The 18,877-nt window shown below is 35.9% G+C and overlaps 2 protein-coding genes across 2 annotated transcripts in view; one reads left to right on the top strand and one right to left on the bottom strand.

The window, feature by feature from the left end:
* APPBP2 (amyloid beta precursor protein binding protein 2) overlaps positions 1-18,877 on the bottom strand; it is a 51,708-nt gene that overhangs the window by 20,028 nt on the left and 12,803 nt on the right. The window contains exons 2-4 of the mRNA XM_019431081.2: positions 10,489-10,577; positions 7,592-7,743; positions 4,987-5,110 (exon numbers count right to left, since the gene is read on the bottom strand). Coding sequence (XP_019286626.1) covers positions 4,987-5,110; positions 7,592-7,743; positions 10,489-10,577 — 365 coding nt within the window. The remainder of the gene's footprint in view (positions 1-4,986; positions 5,111-7,591; positions 7,744-10,488; positions 10,578-18,877) is intronic.
* Positions 1-18,877, top strand: part of CHCT1 (CHD1 helical C-terminal domain containing 1) — a 73,335-nt gene that overhangs the window by 42,366 nt on the left and 12,092 nt on the right. The gene's annotated exons all lie outside the window — the stretch shown is intronic.

Here is an 18,877-nt window from a genome sequence, read left to right as displayed (position 1 = left end):
GCTGGCTAGAACTTTATGTGCATGTATTATGCCAATACAATCTTCTGAAAATGCTCAACCCTGAGAGGGAACAGGGTATAAAAATCATTTAAAAGAAACCAGGTATGGAGAATCTGGGAAGGATTCTTCAAGAATATAAAAAACAGATATTTAAAATTTATTTTTTCTAACTATACCAAAAATATTAACAGATCAATGACTCGGGATGAGAAACATGTAACAGTCTTCTAATCGCTATCATTTCTCTGTACAGTCAGGGAAAACAGATGGAATAACTTCAAATGAACCAAGACAACTCAATAAGGTGGCAAACAGTATACAATGCCAGTGTGTATCCTTCCAACATTCTTCATACAGTTATCTGCTTTTAGAAAAGCCTAAAACCCTCCAGCAAAATAATATACTAATGTTAACCAAAGATTCTGAATTTTTTATAATGTCAAATTCAAACTTAAAGCAGAAATAAGCAGTCATTTTCAGGCTTTCCTAGAATGGAGAATTGAATGGATTTATATTTTTAAGCAGAAATATAAAAGAAAAAATGTATGTTTTGGTATACATTTCAAGTAAAAAAATTTTTTCAATGTTTTATTTTTGAGAGAGAGAGAGAGCATGAGTGGGGGAGAGACAAGGAGGGGAAACAGAGGATCTGAAGCAGGCTCCAGGCTCTGTGCTGACAGCAGAGAGCCCAACGCAGGGTTCAAACCCACGAACCATGAGATCATGACCCAAGTTGACGTCAGACGGTTAACTGACCAAGCCACCCAGGCATCCTGGTATATAGAAAATTTTTAATGCTAAAGTAAGTGTACTGATACAGAAAAAAGAGACAATGTCATTTGACTGCCAAATTGCTATTCTAATGGTCAAGTAGTTAGCAATGATCCCTGTCACAATGGAAACTACGCACAGGAAAATAGAACTGAAAACTAGTAAAAGATTACTGGAAAAAGAAATATACTGGTTCATATGATAAAGTTTTGAGAGACTCTTACAGTCCATTATTGACTGAACACCTATTATGTGCCAGTCATTTTTCTAAGTGAAAGGGATGCAGTGGTAAATAAGACCCTAAGGAGATTCACTCTAGGGGGAAGGAGTATAGGATAGGCAGACAAACACACCAAAAAGTAAGACATTCATTTAAAAATAAATGCGGGGTGCCTGGGTGGCTCAGTCAGTTAAGCATCCAATTCTTGATTTCAGCTCAGGTCATGATCTCATGGTTCTGTGAGTTCGAGCCCCGCATGAGGCTATCTGCTTGGGATTCTCTCTCTCCCTCTCTCTGCCTCTCTGTCTCAAAAATAACAAATACACTTAAAAAAATATAAATGCTACGAATCTTATAAAAATAGGGTAACATTATCAGGAGCTTCCTTTTTTTTTAAAGATTTTATTTTTGGGGCACCTGGGTGGCTCAGTCAGTTACGTATCCAACTCTTGATTTCATCTCAGATCGTGATTCCAGGGTCATGGGATTGAGCCTACACTCAGCGTGGAGCCTGCTTGAGATTCTCTTTCAATCTTTCTCCACCCCACCACCTCTCTCCCCCACTCACTCTTGCTCTCTCTCAAATTAAATTTTTTTTTTTTTTTTTTTTTTTTTTAAGAAATCTCTACATCTGGGTGCCTGGGTGGCTCAGTTGGTTGGGCATCTGATTTCAGCTCAGGTCATGATCTCGCAGTTCGTGAGTTCAAGCTCTGTATTGGGCTCTGCACTGACAGCAAGGAGCCTGCTTGGAATTCTCTCTCCTTTCATCTCTGCCCTTCCCCTGCTCACACTCTCTCTCTCTCAAAATAAATAAAATAAACATTAAAAACAAAATAAGAAATCTCTACATCCAATGTGGGGCTCCAACTCACAACCCCAAGGTCAAGAGTCATGCTCTACCGACTGAGCCAGCCAGGTGCCCCATGATCAGGAACTTCCTAAAGAAGGTTCTCAGGGTAGATATGGAAGAATTCTCTTGAGAAGCTAACATTTGAGTTGATACCTAAATGATGAAGAAGCAATCATGTGAAGGTCTGTGAGGAAGCATGTTTCAAACAGAAGGAATAACTGCAAAGGCCCTGAGAAAGGGAAAAAAATGTGGCATAATCAAAGAACAGACAGAAGACCAACATGTCTGAAGTATTATGAATAAAGGATTATGTAAAAAGAGATGAGAAAGCAGGGGTGTCTGGATGGCTCAGTTGGTTAAGCATCCAACTCTTGATCTCAGCTCAGGTCATGATTTTAGTTTGGGAGATCAAGCCCTTAGTTGGACTCTGTGCTGACAGCATGGAGGCTGCTTGGGATTCTCCCTTTCCCTTTCTCTTTGCCCTTCCCTCCCTCTCTCTCTCTCTCTCAAAATAAACAAACTTAAAAAAAGAGAGAGAGGGGCACTTGAGTGGCTCAGTCAGTTGAGCGTCCAACTTCAGCTCAGGTCATGATCTCACATTCCATGGGTTTGAGCCCCACATCGGGCTCTGGGCTGACAGCTCAGAGCCTGGAGCCTGCTTCGGATTCTATATCTCCATTTTTCTCTGCCCCTTCCCTGCTCATGCTCTCTCTCTCACACACTCTCTCTCAGAAATAAATAAAACATTAAAAAAAATTTTTTTTAAGAAGAGAGAGAGATGAGAAAGCAGAGATAACAAAGATTTAATAGGGCCTTGCCAGGTCAGGGTAAGGAGTTTTGGCTGTAACAGTGAGATCTGGTTTATGCTCTAGAACAACGCTAATAGAATTTCCTGAAATATTCTATATCTGCTCTGCTCAATCTGGTAGCCACCAGCCACAAGTGTCTACTGAGTATCTGAAATGTGCCTAATGTGACTGAGGACCCAGTTTTTAACTTTAATTAATTTTATAAAGTTGTACATGGTTAATGACTATATACTGGACAGTGCAACTCTAGAAAGACTCCTCTGGCTACAGTGTGGAAGATGGATTATAATAAAGCCAAGAGTGAAAGGAAGACAACCAGGACAGAAGGTATTACAACAGTCCAAAAAAACCCAAAAATGACCTTGAGAAAAAAAGATACATATTAGAGATACAGAGTTGGTAGTGATCCAAAGGGTTCAATGAGGAAAAGGTTAAACTCAAGCACAGGCTGTAAATTTACAGAAGGAAAAGAACAGTATTCACCTCTCATTTATACAATACTAGAAATTGCATTTCCAACAATATTCACTATATTCTCACTAAAAATAAATTTCTAGAAATTATTTAATAATTGGCATATGATGGGGTATCAAACTAAATATTTTAAGCCAGAAATGCACAGCTTGACATTTTCTCCACTTCCTGCTGGTTGTCTACTGAAACAAAAGGGCAAATTAAACATATGGAGACTCTTCAGGGTCTGTATGTCCATCTGGGCTAACACAGAGCAGGATGAAGGATCCAAGAAACTTTTAGATTCAACTGAGGATCCAATTTTGCCTTAATATACTCAGTCTAATGAAAAGGCAGGTTCTCAAGGTTCTCCAAATGTGGTTCTACAATGTAAGTATAGTATTTTATTATCTTTTAAAAATATTTTATTTTTAAGAGCAGTTTTAGGTTCACAATAAAACTGAGAAGGTACAGATTTCTCATATACCTTCTTTCTCATAGCATGTTATTCTTTTTTAATGTTTTGTTTTTGAAAGAGGGCACGCAAGCAGGGGAGGGGCAGAGAGAGAGGGGCAGAAGATCCAAAGCGGGCTCTGCCCTTGACAGTTGCAAGCCTGATGCAGGGCTCAAATTCATGAACTGTGAGATCACGACTTGAGCTGAAGTCAGACACAACTGACTGAGCCACCTAGACGCCCCTCCCATAGTATGTTATTTTTATGAGAAAATACATTTGTATCTACCTGATCAACAGCTATTGTCAAAAGCAATTACTATTTAACTGGTTAAACTATTCACTGTTTGGAAGGAAAATATACAAGTTTAGAAGTCATTAGCTTATGAATATATTCATGTTAAGACTGAGCAAGATGGGGTGCCTAGGTGGCTCAATTGAGTTCCAACTCTGGATTCTGGGTCACATGATCTCATGGTTCATGAGTTTGAGCCCCATATGGGGTTCTCTGCATCAGCACAGCCCGCTTCAGATCCTGTCTCCCTTTCTCTGTGCTCCTCCCCTGCTCGCACATGCGCAGGCTCTCTCTCATTCTCTCTCTCAGAAATAAATAAACATTAAAAAAAATGTCAAATCAAATTTGGGGACAGAGAGAAAACTTACATAAAAATACCCATAACTAAATGTTACATAGAAAAAACGAAGACAGTAAAAAAGAAGAGTTATTTCTAGCCTTGCCTGCCTTTCCTTTAAGTACATGTTAAAAAATGTATTTTTAAACAAAATATTTATAAATAAAATACTAATCTTATTACACAATTCTAGAAATGTAAACAAGGGTAAAAAAAAATAAACACCCAAGAAAAACATGTTTTTATTTTCCCAGCATCCAGTGCCTAGCACAGTTTTGGGTACACTGAGGCATTCAATAAATAATTGTTGAGTGAATGAACACACAAGCTCTACGACATAGCAAAAATATATATATAAAATAGGGACACCTAGGTGGCTCAGCTGGTTAAGCATTCAACTTCGGTTCAGCTCATGATCTCAGGGTTCGTGAGTTTGAGCCCCACATTGAGCTCTCTGCTGTCAGCACAGAGCCTGCTTCAGATCCTTTGTCTCTCTCTCTCTCTGCCCCTCCCCACTCTCATGCTCTCTCTCTCTCCCAAAAATACACACATACATACATACATACATATATACATACATAAAATATACAGTCTGGTTCATAATATTCAAATCTAAACTAAGATGCCCATAGCAAGTTAACTATATTTTGGTGATCAGAGATAGGAGGCCAGACTAATGAAACTATGACAAACAAATATAACCTCTGAGGTTTGTCCAATTGTTAGGAGTATACTTATACAAGCTAAAACTATAAAAGCCACTAAGGACCATTACAGTAGGATTTGTTCCAACTTACCTCACACAACATTCTACTGCACGAAACCAATGAAGCATCTCATCATGTAGAGTACACAACTGAAGGCAGGACAGAAAAACTTTCTCAGCATCGCTGTACCACCCTGCATCTGAAAGAAAGCCACCTAAAGGACAAGAAAACCAGTAACTTTAAATAATTTTAAATAATTTAATAAGTAATTTTTAAAATAATTTAATAAATCACTTGAAAGCTAAAATGACATGCTTAAAATCAGTATTATCTAAAATGAAAACACCCGTAATATTAAAGTCCTGTGTTTAGCCCAAAACAAAGCTACTGTGAAACAAAAAACAAAACAAAAACTTTCAAACTAGGGGGATTAGATCAAAGTTGAGACCTTGAATAAGGAGTCAAGAGTTTTAACCCTCTAAAAATACTCTATACTCTAAGAATTGACATTTTCCAGTTAATTAGCCATATATTTCAATAATCCTAACATTTTCAGTCTCTCTATACCCAATCTCAAAGAACATCTCAATAAAGCTATTATTAAGAAAATTGTCTCCATTGTCTCCAAATTGCGATAATTTTAGGATCAAGACCAATAACTTAACTATGAGTTTGTTAGAACTTGATTCTACCTGCAAGATATTTCTTCAGTCTGGCTCATTATAACAACCAGACATTGGTATAAATGTTTGTGGAGCTGACAGAGGACGTCAATGAACACTAAAAACTTTCTGCCTTTCACTTTGGTTGATACTGAAGTTGTTCTACAGATTTTTACATAATCATCTAGGACCAAAGGGATGTCAACCTTAACATTCATCAAGATCACAGATACTCTTTTGCTAGAGACATTTTTGGGGGACAATTCTTGGCTGCAGTTTTATTCCATGGACTATCAAAGGATAAATTTCTTTTCAGGAAAAATGTTCTGAAGTTCTTCCAGCAAACTGTCTATGACCACTACAAAGAATTATTCTAAGATTGAAGGAAATGATCATGAAAATTTGTTAGCAAAGAAAGTGTATGTGCATGTGTAAGAGAGCTAAAACAGGCATGTGCACACATTAATGTGAGGAGTTAAAAATGAAAGGTAGTCTGTGTTGATGGAACAGTCCTGTATCTTGATGGTAATGAGTTATATGAATCTTTACATGGAATCAACTGCATAGAAACATACACACGTGTGAGTACATGTAAAAATTGTTGAAAATGCAATAAGGTCTGTAGTCTACTTAACAGTACTAAACTTGGGGGCACCTGGGTGGTTCAGTTGGTTAAGCATCCGTCTTTGGCTCAGGTCATGAACTTAGGGTTCATGAGTCCGAGCCCATCAGGCTCTGTGCTCACAGCTCAGAGCCTGGAGCTTGCTTCAGATTCTGTGTCTCCCTCTCTCTGCCCCCCCGCCCCCCACATCTCTCTCTCTCTCTCTTTCCCTCTCAAAAATAGACATTAAAAAAAATTTTTTTAAATACTGTTAAAGTCATGTCAATTCTTGGTTTTGATATTGTCTGTGAATCTATAATTATTTCAAAAAAAATTTTTTAAAGAAAGTAAAAAGAAGGGTAAGTAACAACTTTAATAAGTAGTTGCCTGAAACATACTTATCTATGTAGATTTGTAAAAAATATATAAAATGTTATGCAGGGGTGCTTGGGTGGCTCAATTGTTTAACCGTCTTCCAGCTCAGGTTATGATCTCATGGTTCATGGGTTCGAGCCTCATGTCAGGCTCAGTGCAGACAGAACAGAGCCTGGTTGGGATTCTCAATCTCCATCTCTTTCTGTCCCTCCCCCATTCACACTCTCTGTGTCTTTAAAACAAACATTTAAAAAAATTTCTTTTTAATGTTTATTGTTTATTATTTATTTTTGAGAGAGAGAAACAGAGCACAAGTGGGGGAGAGACAGAGAAGGAGACACAGAATCTAAAGCAGGCTCCAGGCTCCAAATTGCCAGAACCAATGCAGGGCTCGAACTCACGAACGCGAGATCATGACTTAAGCCAAAGTTGGCTGCTTAACTGACTGAGCCACCAGGCACCCCCAAATAAACATTTTTTTTAATGTTCCACAAAATGTAAACAGTATTTTTCTCTATATATAACAAACAAAACCTTCTCAGACTCCTTCCCCATATGTTTTCAGTATATCTTGTAACATCCCATCAGGAAATACAGGATTACCCTCATTTTAGAGACTGAAAAACTGAGGCCTTAAAAGGATTAAGTCTCATGCCACAGCATATGGTAAGCTGGTGAAAGAGGCTGGAGGCAGCAGGACATGTTAGCAAAACATGTGGTAAGGAATTTATAGATGCAGGATTCTAAACTTTTAGTACACTACCAGCTATGTGACTTGAGCAAGTTCTTAACTTTTCTGAATCTTTCATTTGTAAAGTGCCATTAATACCATCACACCACTGGAATGTTATGAGGATTTGGAAAATATAACATTTAAATGCCTACTTTAGTGTTTGGCACAAAGTTAACATTCAATAAATCACACCTAATTTTTCTGATGTTTTTCTCAACCTCCTTATGTAGACTTTGGGAAGGTTCTGGTGTAATCCTTTATCATTAGTAGGTTTAATGAGTCATGTCCTACAATAAAACACTTCTCTATTTTACTATTACTTACCTAAAACAAAGCCAACCTGAATGGCTTTTTCTTTTACTGCAGCATCAGATTCTGCTATGTAAGAGCACCGCCTACTGAATGAGTAGGCCAAGACTGAAGCAACTTTCACACCATGATCCATCAAAGCCTGGAAACAATGATGAAGCAAATGTCTGAAAGAGAAGAAAAGATTATTTTATAAAGATAACATATTTTACAGTTTTAGAAAGTGCTAGCTTGATTTTTATTTCTTTTTAAGTTTATTTATTTATTTTGAGGGAGAAAGAAAGAGAACACATGTGCATGGGTGTGCACAGGTGTGTGCAAGCAAGCAGGCAAGGGGCAGAGAAAGAGGGAGAGAGAGAATCCCAAGCAGGATCCACGCTGGGAATGAAGGGCTTGAACTCACGAACTGTGTGATCATGACCTAAGCCCAAATCAAGAGTTGGACACTTAACTGACTGAGCACCCTGGCATCCACTAGCTTTCTTTTTAAAAAATAACACTACCATTATTTTCCAAGATGGAATAAGATACAAAAAACTTTCTGCCTTATGAATTATGAAGCCATAATAATCCATAATTTAGCCTAATATTTTTATTCAGTAGATCACTGTGTGTTCCTGTATGTGTAAACAAATGTCAATAAAAAAGAATAAAACTAACTTTTCTTTTTTATTTTTTTTTTAAATTTTTTTTTTAATGTTTTTATTTATTTTTGAGACAGAGAGAAACAGAGCATGAGCAGGGGAGGGACAGGGAGAGAGGGAAACACAGAATCTGAAGCAGACTCCAGGCTCTGAGCTGTCAGCACAGAGCCCGACGCGGGGCTCGAACTCATGGTCTGTGAGATCATGACCTGAGCTGAAGTTGGACGCTTAACCGACTGAGCCACCCAGGCGCCCCTAACTTTTCTTTTTTAAAAATTATTTGAGAAAGAGAGAGAGAGAGAGAGAGAGAGAGAGAGAGAGAGAACACAAGCAGGGGAGAGGGGCAGAGGGAGAGAGACAGAATCCTAAGCAGGCTCCACACAGTGTGGAGCCTGACGTGGAGCTCAATCCCACAACCCTGGGATCCTGACCTGTGCCAAAATCAAGAGTCCCTGAGCCGAAATCAAGAGTCAGATGATCAACCAACTGAGCCACCCAGGCGCCCCTAAAACTAACTTTTAAAAACCAAATCATCTTATAATTCAATAATAACCCAATTTAAAAATGGGAAATGGATTTGAATAGAGATTTCTCCAAAGAAAGTATACAAATGACCAATAAGTACAAGAAAAGATGCTCAACATCATTAGTCATAAGGGACATGCAAACCCAAATCACAATGAGATACCACTTCACACCTACTAGGATGTAATCATTATTCTAAAAAAGTGATGACAAAAATATGTAAAAATTGGAACTCTCATACATTGATGGTAGGAACATAAAATGATACAGCCACTATGGAAAACAGTTTAGAGTTTACTAAAAAAATTAAACAGAGTTATCATATGTATACACCCTTAGTTATATACACAATTGAAAACATATGCCTACACAAAATCTTGTCCATAAACGTTCACAGCAGTATTATCATAATAGCCAAACAGCCAAAATGTTCACCAACAGATGACTAGATAAATAAAACACAGTATATTCATACAATGGAAAATTATTCAGCCATAAAAGGAAAGAAGTACTAATACAAGCAACAACATGAATAAACCTTCCAAACATTGTAAGTAAAAGAAGCCAGTCACAAAAGACCATATACCATATGATTCTCTTTTCTAGAACAGGTAAATCTAGAGACAGAAAATTGATTAATGGTAGGCTGGGGGTAAGAGGAAATAGGAAGTGATTGTTAATGGGTACAGGGTTTCTTTATGGGGTGATGAAAATGTTCTAGAATTAGATGGTGGTGATGGTTGCAAAACCTTGTGAATATACTAAAGACACTGAATTAATTATATAATTTAAAATGGTGAATGTGGTGGTATGTGAATTATATCTTAATAAAAAACTCTTAAATAACAAAATTGTAAATGCCAGAATCACTGCTTTGGATAAAGGGGAAAAAAGTCAAACTACATGCTTTTAGTTTCACAAATACATTAAACACTTACCAAGGGATTTTGACTTGGTGAAAGATAACCTGAGAGATGAAAGAGAGGTATTCCACTAAATCTTTACAATGGCTACGTTTAGAATTGTATAGAGAAATTTAAATTCCAGAAAGGTAACCTTTTCTTAAAGAATGCTCTTTTAAAAGTTTTGCTATAGCCTTCTTTTACCAAAATGAAGTTCTCATTTATTTATTTTACAGATTAATTTTAATTATTCAACTAACCAAAAAGTTCCTCTACAGTACACAGGCCACATTTCAAAGTTACCTCTAACAGCGAAATTATATTATTTACTTATTATTTTCCTCTCTCAAATACAAAATCCATGAGGAAGAGATATCGTAGAACTTATTCACAGCATCTTGAACAGTACCTGATGCGTACTAGGCATTGAACAAGTATATACTTAGTTAATTTGTTGAACAAATAAAACAACTTGGCAATATTCATATTAGAAATTAGCAGTATTTTGTAAAACTATATTCTTATTTTCCTAGAAGTGTGGGTTAGGAAAAAGAAATAGCATTTAAAGCAAATTTCAGGAAGAATGCTAAAGAGAACAGCAAGTATATAATCAAAGGCTGTGTCGTCTATACTCGTATGTGGCTCCACCACATGTAACAGCCAAAATAGGGAAGATGAATTCAGTCTCCTTTTCTTGAACACAAAAAGCAAGGTGGTAATGATGGTTTCACAACAATGGGTAGGTAGGTACTTAATGTCACTGAATTGTACACTTAAAAAGTTACAATGATAAAATTTAGGTTATGTATGGTTCACTACAATTTTTAAAAAGTGTATTTACCTTTTATCCAAAGCTCTCAATACTTTAGCAAAAACTTCCAATTCACAAAATTCACTGCCCAGTTGACATAAGCGTCCCTGTTGGTAAAGCTGAAATGAAAAATAAAAAAGGTAATTAAAAATTTTTAATTTAATTTTAATTTTACTTTAATTATACTTCTAGATATAATTCGATGGACTTAATATTTAATGAATTTAATGGGTACTACCCAAAGTCAGTATGATTCCACAGCAATAGTAAATTAACAAATTTTTACAATTCATACAAGACATTTTAATAGTTGTATATAAAGTTAAAAATTAACATTTAAAATTAATTTAATTTAAAAATTAGTATCTGATACATGTTAAATTCTACAAAGTGCTATACACTTATTAAATAAACATAAAAAGTTATGTTCAAGAAACTTTTAAAATTAACAGATCATGTCTAAAGTAATCCAAGATGGCGGGGGGGGGGGGGGGGTGCCTGGCTGGCTCAGTCAGGAGAGTGTGCAACTTTTGATCTCAGGGTTGTGAGTTCAGGCCCCACATTGGGTAAAGAGACTGCTTAAAAATAAAATCTTAAATAAAGTAATCCAGGATGAAAAAATAAATTAAAATAATCCAAGATGGCAGGATTTCTAATCATGTCACAATCCCTTACTCATTTTGCCTGACTTTTTAAAAGTTACATTCTTTTACTTCTTTTAAAAGTAACATTTTAACAAATGTGTTCAATGTTTATCACAAATAATATATGCACACGGTTAAAAAGAGACAAATACTACTGTCCCTCCTTCTCCCACTCCAGCTTCACCAAATGCTTTGAATTTTTATATGCTATATAAATATAGTGCCTTAGAAGGCTGGAATTTTATCTTATTCACTTTATATTACACTTAACTCTTAGCTCAGTTTACAGAACAGGGGTTTCAAAAAGAAGACAAGATCTAGAGTTCATGTGCCAAAATGGGCCAGTTAACTTTGTGCTGGGAAAATATACTACAAACTCAATCAACTAGTTCTTGGGCATAAATCACTAGTCACAATGGAAGCCAGGTCAAATTACATAAGTATATTAATGCAAATCAATAAGGACTGCTGTGAAAAATCCGTAACAATTACCGAAGAGAAGAGATAAGGGGCTACCACATGCCCAGGAAGGGGAAGCAAAATGTCATCTTCATATAAAACGGTTGGATACTCATATTAACAGTAAACTTTCATAAGGAAAGATTTGCTAATTTTAGAGATGATTATGTTTTCTGCTATAGTAAGAACTTCTGGGAATGTAAACAGTAAAATTCACTATTATTAATCACTGTCATATTTACTTTGACTATTAACCAACAGAGAATAACTCAGAAAATAAAGTTGAGAATGTATGACCTAATCCGTATTTGGGAGCTTAACAACGTGATAAGTTTTTATTTAGGGCAGAAAAGTAAATCTACTTATCAAAATAAATATATACACACACTCCCAAAATGGTATAGTACAAAAAAACCTCACTTCTTACCAAAATAACTTATCATTAGCAAACTTAAGGCTTACAATTTCTTTAAGATAGGAGAATGAAAACAAGTTATACAACCTTTTTGCCTGTACTCACCAAAGACAATTAAGCTTTGTATACATTACAACTCATCGTATGCCTTTAATGACTGAAAACTGGTATATCTTACTAAATGGGATTTGAAATTAAAATTCTGAAAAGTTGCTTCCTTAGTTACAATGTAAACATGCCCTTATTAACACAAGCCCCTCCCCCCCCTTTTACTCTGTTCAATTTTTCTAGCTAAAAATGGGTTCACATTTAAATTCTGGGAAGAGGGTAATGACTTAATTGTTTCCAATTATCCTTACCAGGTTTATCCAAAAATGCAAACTTAGACATTCTGTGAATGGGATTTGCGGATACTGATCCAGAATAAAAATAGCATTTAATTCTTAAAAAGATCTAATATGTGCCAGGCATTGTTCTAAGTGCTTTTCATAAGTAACTCACTCTATACTTTCACAGATAAGGAAATTGAGGCATATAAAATTAAATAACCTGCTCAAAATCATACAACTAAAAAGTGGTAAAGCACAAATCCGGCCCCTGGCAGTCTGTCTTTACATCCATGTTCTTAATAATGTACACTACACTGCCAATCTATCAGGAAGGAAGAGTATATATAAAAAGAGTAATTTTTAGCTTGGTTGGGGGGAGTCGGATGGGCTAAATGGGTAAGGGGCATTAAGGAATCTACTACTAAAATCATTGTTGCACTATACGCTAACTTGGATGTAAATTAAAAATAAATAAATAAATAAATAAATAAATAGGATGATTTTTAACGTTTTTATAGCAGACTTAAAGATTTATTCTTTCATAGATTCATACAGCTTATAGAGTAGAGCTTGGAGGAAACTGAGGCTCCAGATTCCTTGGTAAGAATTCTGATTAGATTTTTAAAAATCTGACTTATTTAGGGGGTCCCTGGGGGCTCAGTTGGTTAAGGTAATGATTTTACAGTTCGTGAGTTCGAGCCCCACATTGGGCTCTGTGCTGACAGCTCCGAGCCTGGAGCCTGCTTCAGATTCTGTGTCTCCTTCTCTCTGCCCCTCCCCTCCTTGTGCACACGCGTTCTCTCTCTTTCTCACAAATAAAGAAACATTAAAAAAATTTTTTTTAAATCTTACTTACTTCAGTTCATTGTTAAGTGTTTCATATTATATTCTGTACCCAATGAATAACAAGGCTATTAAAGGACTCTATCAACTTTTGGTTCTTTAAGGGAAAATAGTTTATTTTTAGAAGTAGGTAAATTACCTCCTAAGAGATATAAAACCAGACAATATAATACAACTAAAACAATACTGGAAAGGTATGAAGACAAACCAATCAATGGAACAAAATGCAAACTTCAAAAGCAGACCACAGTGTGTAAAAAATTAACATGATGAAGAAAAAAATTTTTTGATCACTGAAGAAGGAGCTAACAAAGAGTGCATAAAAATGGGGAAAGGAGGAGCGCCTGGATGCTCAGTCGGTTGGGCATCCGACTCTAGATCAGGTCATGATCTCAAGTTCCAGGTATAGGCCCCATGTGGAGCCTGCTCAAGATTCTCTCTCTCCACCCTTCCCTGTGGGTGCATGCATGTGCTCTCTTTCTCTTTCTCAAAACTTAAAAAAAAGGGGGGGGGGCACCTGGGTGGCTCAGTAGGTTAAGCATCAATCAGACTTTGGCTCAGGTCATGATCTCACGATTAGTGAGATCCCTTTGTCCCCCGTCTGCCCCTCCCCTGGCTCGTGTGCATGCTGTCACTCAAAAATAAACAAACATTTAAAAAAAGAAAAAAAATGGGAAAACAAAGTTAGATGTCTCCTAATAAAATATAGTAAAAATAAATTCCAGACTTAAATGACAGCAATATTAAAAGCTACTTGGTAAACACTGCCTTTTGAAACCTATCACAGGCAAAAATCATAGAGATAAGTGATTATATAAAACCCTAAAATGCCCGAGAATATAAAATATTATAAATAAAAAATGTAAATACAATGAAACCAAGTAAATATTAGTAACACACATATATAAGAATTAACACCTTGAAGATACAAAGGGATGGAATTCCTGGTGATGTTTTAGAACAGACTAAAGTAAAAATCTTATAACATACTGAAGGAAAAACTACTGCAAGGGCAATGCCAGCCAGCCCCAAACCCAGAAAACTCTTTGGGAGATAAAGATGGGGATGAAAGTCTTCCTTAACCAGAGGGATTTTTAATTGGTTGCTTTCCCAGCCAATTCAAAATCACCACAGGCTAAGACTGAACAGCTTAGTTCTGACATCAGATTAGCATACAAAATAATCTTGGCTAATTCCCAACAACAGAAACTTGGAAAGGTTTAGAAAAAAACATAAAAGAAAGTGAATTCAAGCTATGGTCTAAGAACATACAGACACAATCTATGAAACTCATGTACCTCACTCATGTTTGAAACTGTTATCCCCTCTTGAAGAGTCAGTAAAGAGCAAAAATCTTCAGAAATGAAAAGCAGTTGTTATCAAAGAAAAATTACCATGACACGTAAAAATGAACAAGTTTTAGAAAAGTTTGAGCAATATAGGCCCTCTTTTGTTTTTAAATTGTTTATCTACCATTACATATGTGTATGTTTTTTCAAAAGCTGGACAATATTCAATAAACTGCACATATGTGAGACAGGATTTATATTTCAAATCGTTCACTTGGATTACTGAAAAGGTTAGGTAGAACTGGCTTCTCCATTACCACTCTTGTCCTCTTCTAATCAATTCTGCACAGCAGTCAGAATGATCTTTTAAAAATGTAAATTATTTCATGGCATTCCTTGTTTAAAACTTTTCAATGGCAGCCTCAGTGTGAACATAATTCAAAATTTTTAATATGGGCTACAAGTCTCTAAAAGTTATCTGACTCCTGCCTATTTTTCAAACCTCATTTTTTACCATTCTTTCTCCCTGTCTCCTATATTCCTGCCACATTAGCTTTCTTTTAGCTCTATCTCACCTCGTGAGTTTTGCACACATATGCTACTGCCTCCACATGAAGCACTAGTACTGTGATTCTTTGCCGGGTTAATCTGTAACTCTTCCTAATGGTCTCCACTAATTTGTCACCTTCTCATAGAGACCTGCCCTTTACTCCCCAATCTAAATTCTGTTCCCTGTTATACTTTCTCATGACACACTGTATTTTCCTCCATATCAGCATCAAGACATACATGCACACATTCACTAAACTTGTTCAACATGTCACTCCATTACACTCTACACTCTGTGAGGTGACCACTGTTATCACTATACCCCCAATACCTAGCACACTGCATAGCATTAGCTAGATATACATTCAATGCTTTCTGAATCCGTAATCCAAATTGGTAGCGATCTACTTTGGATGGAACTCAACCTCAGAAAAAACAAAAAAAAGCAAGACACAGTCTCTATTCTGAAGTTTACAGTTAGAGAATCAAATATTTAGTATTGTTATTCTATCATTATTTATTGAAACTGCCCAAATTTAGCTAAAGAATTCAACACTTAGGGAAAAACCCCAGCTTCATACATAGTTACTTATTGTCTCCCAACCACACTGTGAGCACCTTAAAGAGAAACACTGATTAGGCATAATCTTATGTCCTTTCTCCATAGTACTCTATACCATAGTGCTCATACAATAAACTCTGAGAACAAATTTCAATGCAAACTTTATACACTAGTGTACCCTAGTGATGAAGAACATAAACTGCCAGTACCTAAATGTGAAAGTCAAGAACAAATTCTAAATAATAGATGCTTAAGTTGATAGACAAAAATAGATGTTTCCTATTAACATCTGATCTTTTACCAAGTACCCTGGCATATTAAGTACATGAAACTCATGGCTTACTGAACCTGTTTTATCTTTGTCATTTTTCATATCAAAGGCAAGAAAACTATAGCTAGAAATATTCTACTTATTTTCTCATTAATAAATATCAGGAACATTTGTGTAAGACACTGTGCTAGGTATCAGGGATATATTAGTGACTATGGTCATCACAGGAATACAAAGTAAGAGTTGTTCTCTGATCTCAAAAAATGTAGAATCTGTCAGAGCAGAAAGATAATGCTCACAGATTATACAATGGAGGTAAACAGAGTGTTTTAGTATCACAAATGAAGTAACTACTCTAAGAAGAATTTCAGCTGAGTTTTGAAGACAAACAGGAGTAAAGCTTCTGGCAATAGGTAGATGACAGCGACACATATGAAAACCTTCCAGCTCTTTTCCAAACAAAAGGAACTGCTGAATAAAGTTATCAGAAGAGAACTTTTGGATAAATAGCGGAGTTTGAAACCAAGAGCAAAAACTTCACAGCTGTCAAAACTGAAAAACAGCTGGGAAGGAAGAAAAACAGAATAGTTTATACCTCTGAGTGGTTGTGGGTAGAGTACAAAACACCAGATAGGAAGGAGTCCAGACAGCAGATCCTTGTAAGCAAAGGGACTTGGAGCTGAACTACCTGCCTAAACCAGGAATGAAAAAGTCAAGAATATCCACAGCCTTCAAAGTCTGCAGTGAAAAACTGAAACTTCAAACCTAAGACACATAGGACTATGCAGTCCCAATTCATACTACCTAAATGATTTACAGACCCCAAACCCAAAACTTGGTATTAAAAGCTGAAATCTGAAATCAGTGAAACCCATGAAGCCCCCACAGAGACAAAGACTAAAACATCTAGAAAGGATGATGAAAATGTTTTATATCATGATCACTGAAATCCAGGCTACAGGAAAACTATGCACTGTCTGTAAGACAAAGGATTCTCTTTCTTCAACAAATAAACTGCAAAGATAAGAAAACAGATGGAAAGGCCACCTATAGATCAAAAAAGACTTAAGAGAGAGATCAACCAACAGCCAACCTGTAGAACTTATCTAGATCCTGACCCAAATAAGCAAACTGTAAAATTACATACAAATTTCACATTTAAAACTGAAAATTGAATAACTGTATATTCAGTAACAGTAAGAAACTACTATTAAATTTTTTAGGGGTTGTAAGAGTAAGGTGGCTACTAAAACATTAGCAGATGAAATTATATGATGCCTAGATTTGCTTCCAAATACTATAGGAAAGGGGGATGTGGTAGAACAGATTTACCAAGACTGGCCAAAAACTGGTAACTGTTAAAGCTGGACAACAGACACACAGAGGTCATTCTATCTACTTTTGTGTTTAAATGTTTTAATAAAAGGTTTTTAAAAAAGAATGTCTCCTTTATCTCTAAACAAATGTATCCTTCACCTCTAAAATAAAAGTAACAAATTGTTCTATTTAATACACACGTACGATCTTCACTCATATATTTACTCGAAAAATTCTCTAATCTCAAAATTCATCTGAAATGTAGCTCTGAAAAAATTCACATTGTAATATAATATTTCCTTTGTTCTTATATTGTATATGATATGTAAGTCCTGTAACTGATTACATTGGGGTCTCAGATTATAAATTCTTGGATTAAAGTGTCACAGAAGTATTTTAACATAATACACACATAATTAAAAGGTAAATGCTTTCTTTTGAAGATAAAACAACACTTAAATGTCTTGCTTCTTATTAACATTTTAATTTCTTAGCTGCTCTACCCTCATTGGTTCCATGTCATACTTTTTTAAATTTAATTCAACTGACCAACATGATTATTCTTATATTGCAGGGCAAATGCTTTGCTTATTGGCAAGTAAGTCAAGAGGTTAATACACTCATATTATTAAAAAGCACAAGAAACAGTTAACACTCAAATAAGAGGGCAACCCTTTACTAAAGTTTAAATATGCTGTCCACATATGAAGATGCTATTGCATCCACATCCATTTAACAAGAAACTAAGAGTTTTTTCCCCATTCATTATGAGGATGAAATCAGGTCTAGTATACAGATTCTCTAACTCTATCCCTCAGTTGAGGGGGTCACTTGTGTAATTTACATGAGTATGTTAATGGTGGAAGAGGCTACCATGATATAAATGATCAAAAAATCTGGGTTAGTAGTAATACCTAACAACGATAACCAGCCATATGTAAGTCAATATGTGTCTGTGATCTCTTTTATTTGGTAAGAAGTTTCTCAGCTTCTCAAAGCTTCATTACCAATCTGCGGTGAAAATTAGGTCTATCCAGGAGGCAGTAGAAAGACAGCAGTATAGTTCTAAGAAATACATTCTGTCTCTATATGGAAACTCATTCTGTATTGTAGGTAACCAACTTTAAACAATTTGCTTCCTCGGACTTAGAAGAATTACATGTTTTTAGAAAAATTAGAGAATATGGAAAATAACGTATAAAAAGGAAAAACATTCACTCAATTTTACCATCTAGTGAAAATCACTATCAACATAATAGCACATTTCTTTTCAGTCCTTTTTCTTACTGATTTGCAAGAGCCTTGAGTATGTTTCATAAACTTTAATACTCCATTATGTAAATTAAAACCTTTTTCCATTTCACATTTTTTAAAATTTGTATTTAAGAGAGAGACAGAGAGCATGCAGGGAAGGGGCAGAGAGAGGGAGAGAGAGAATCCCAAGCAGGTTCCATGCTGTCAGCATGGAGCCAAATGTGGGGCTCAATCCCACCACCACGGGATCATGACCTGAGCTGAAATCAAGAGTCAGACACTCAACTGAGCTACTAGGCACCCCTTAAATTTCTTTATTCTAATTGCACTAATCAGCACCTCAGAAATCCTGAATATGCAGTATACAGTTCCAGAAAGAAGTATGAAAAGTCTAACCACTTAAAAAAATAAAAATAAAAAAATCTAGGGGTGCCTGGGTGTCTCAGTTGGTTAAGCATCCAACTCTTGCTTTCGGCTCAGGTCATGA

This window comes from Panthera pardus, unplaced genomic scaffold (assembly GCF_024362965.1).
Source record: "Panthera pardus isolate Hobbes unplaced genomic scaffold, ASM2436296v1 HiC_scaffold_3, whole genome shotgun sequence".
NCBI classification, from domain to species: domain Eukaryota; kingdom Metazoa; phylum Chordata; class Mammalia; order Carnivora; family Felidae; genus Panthera; species Panthera pardus.
Note: the sequence above shows the minus strand (reverse complement) of the source record. Positions and strands in the feature narration are given on the sequence as shown.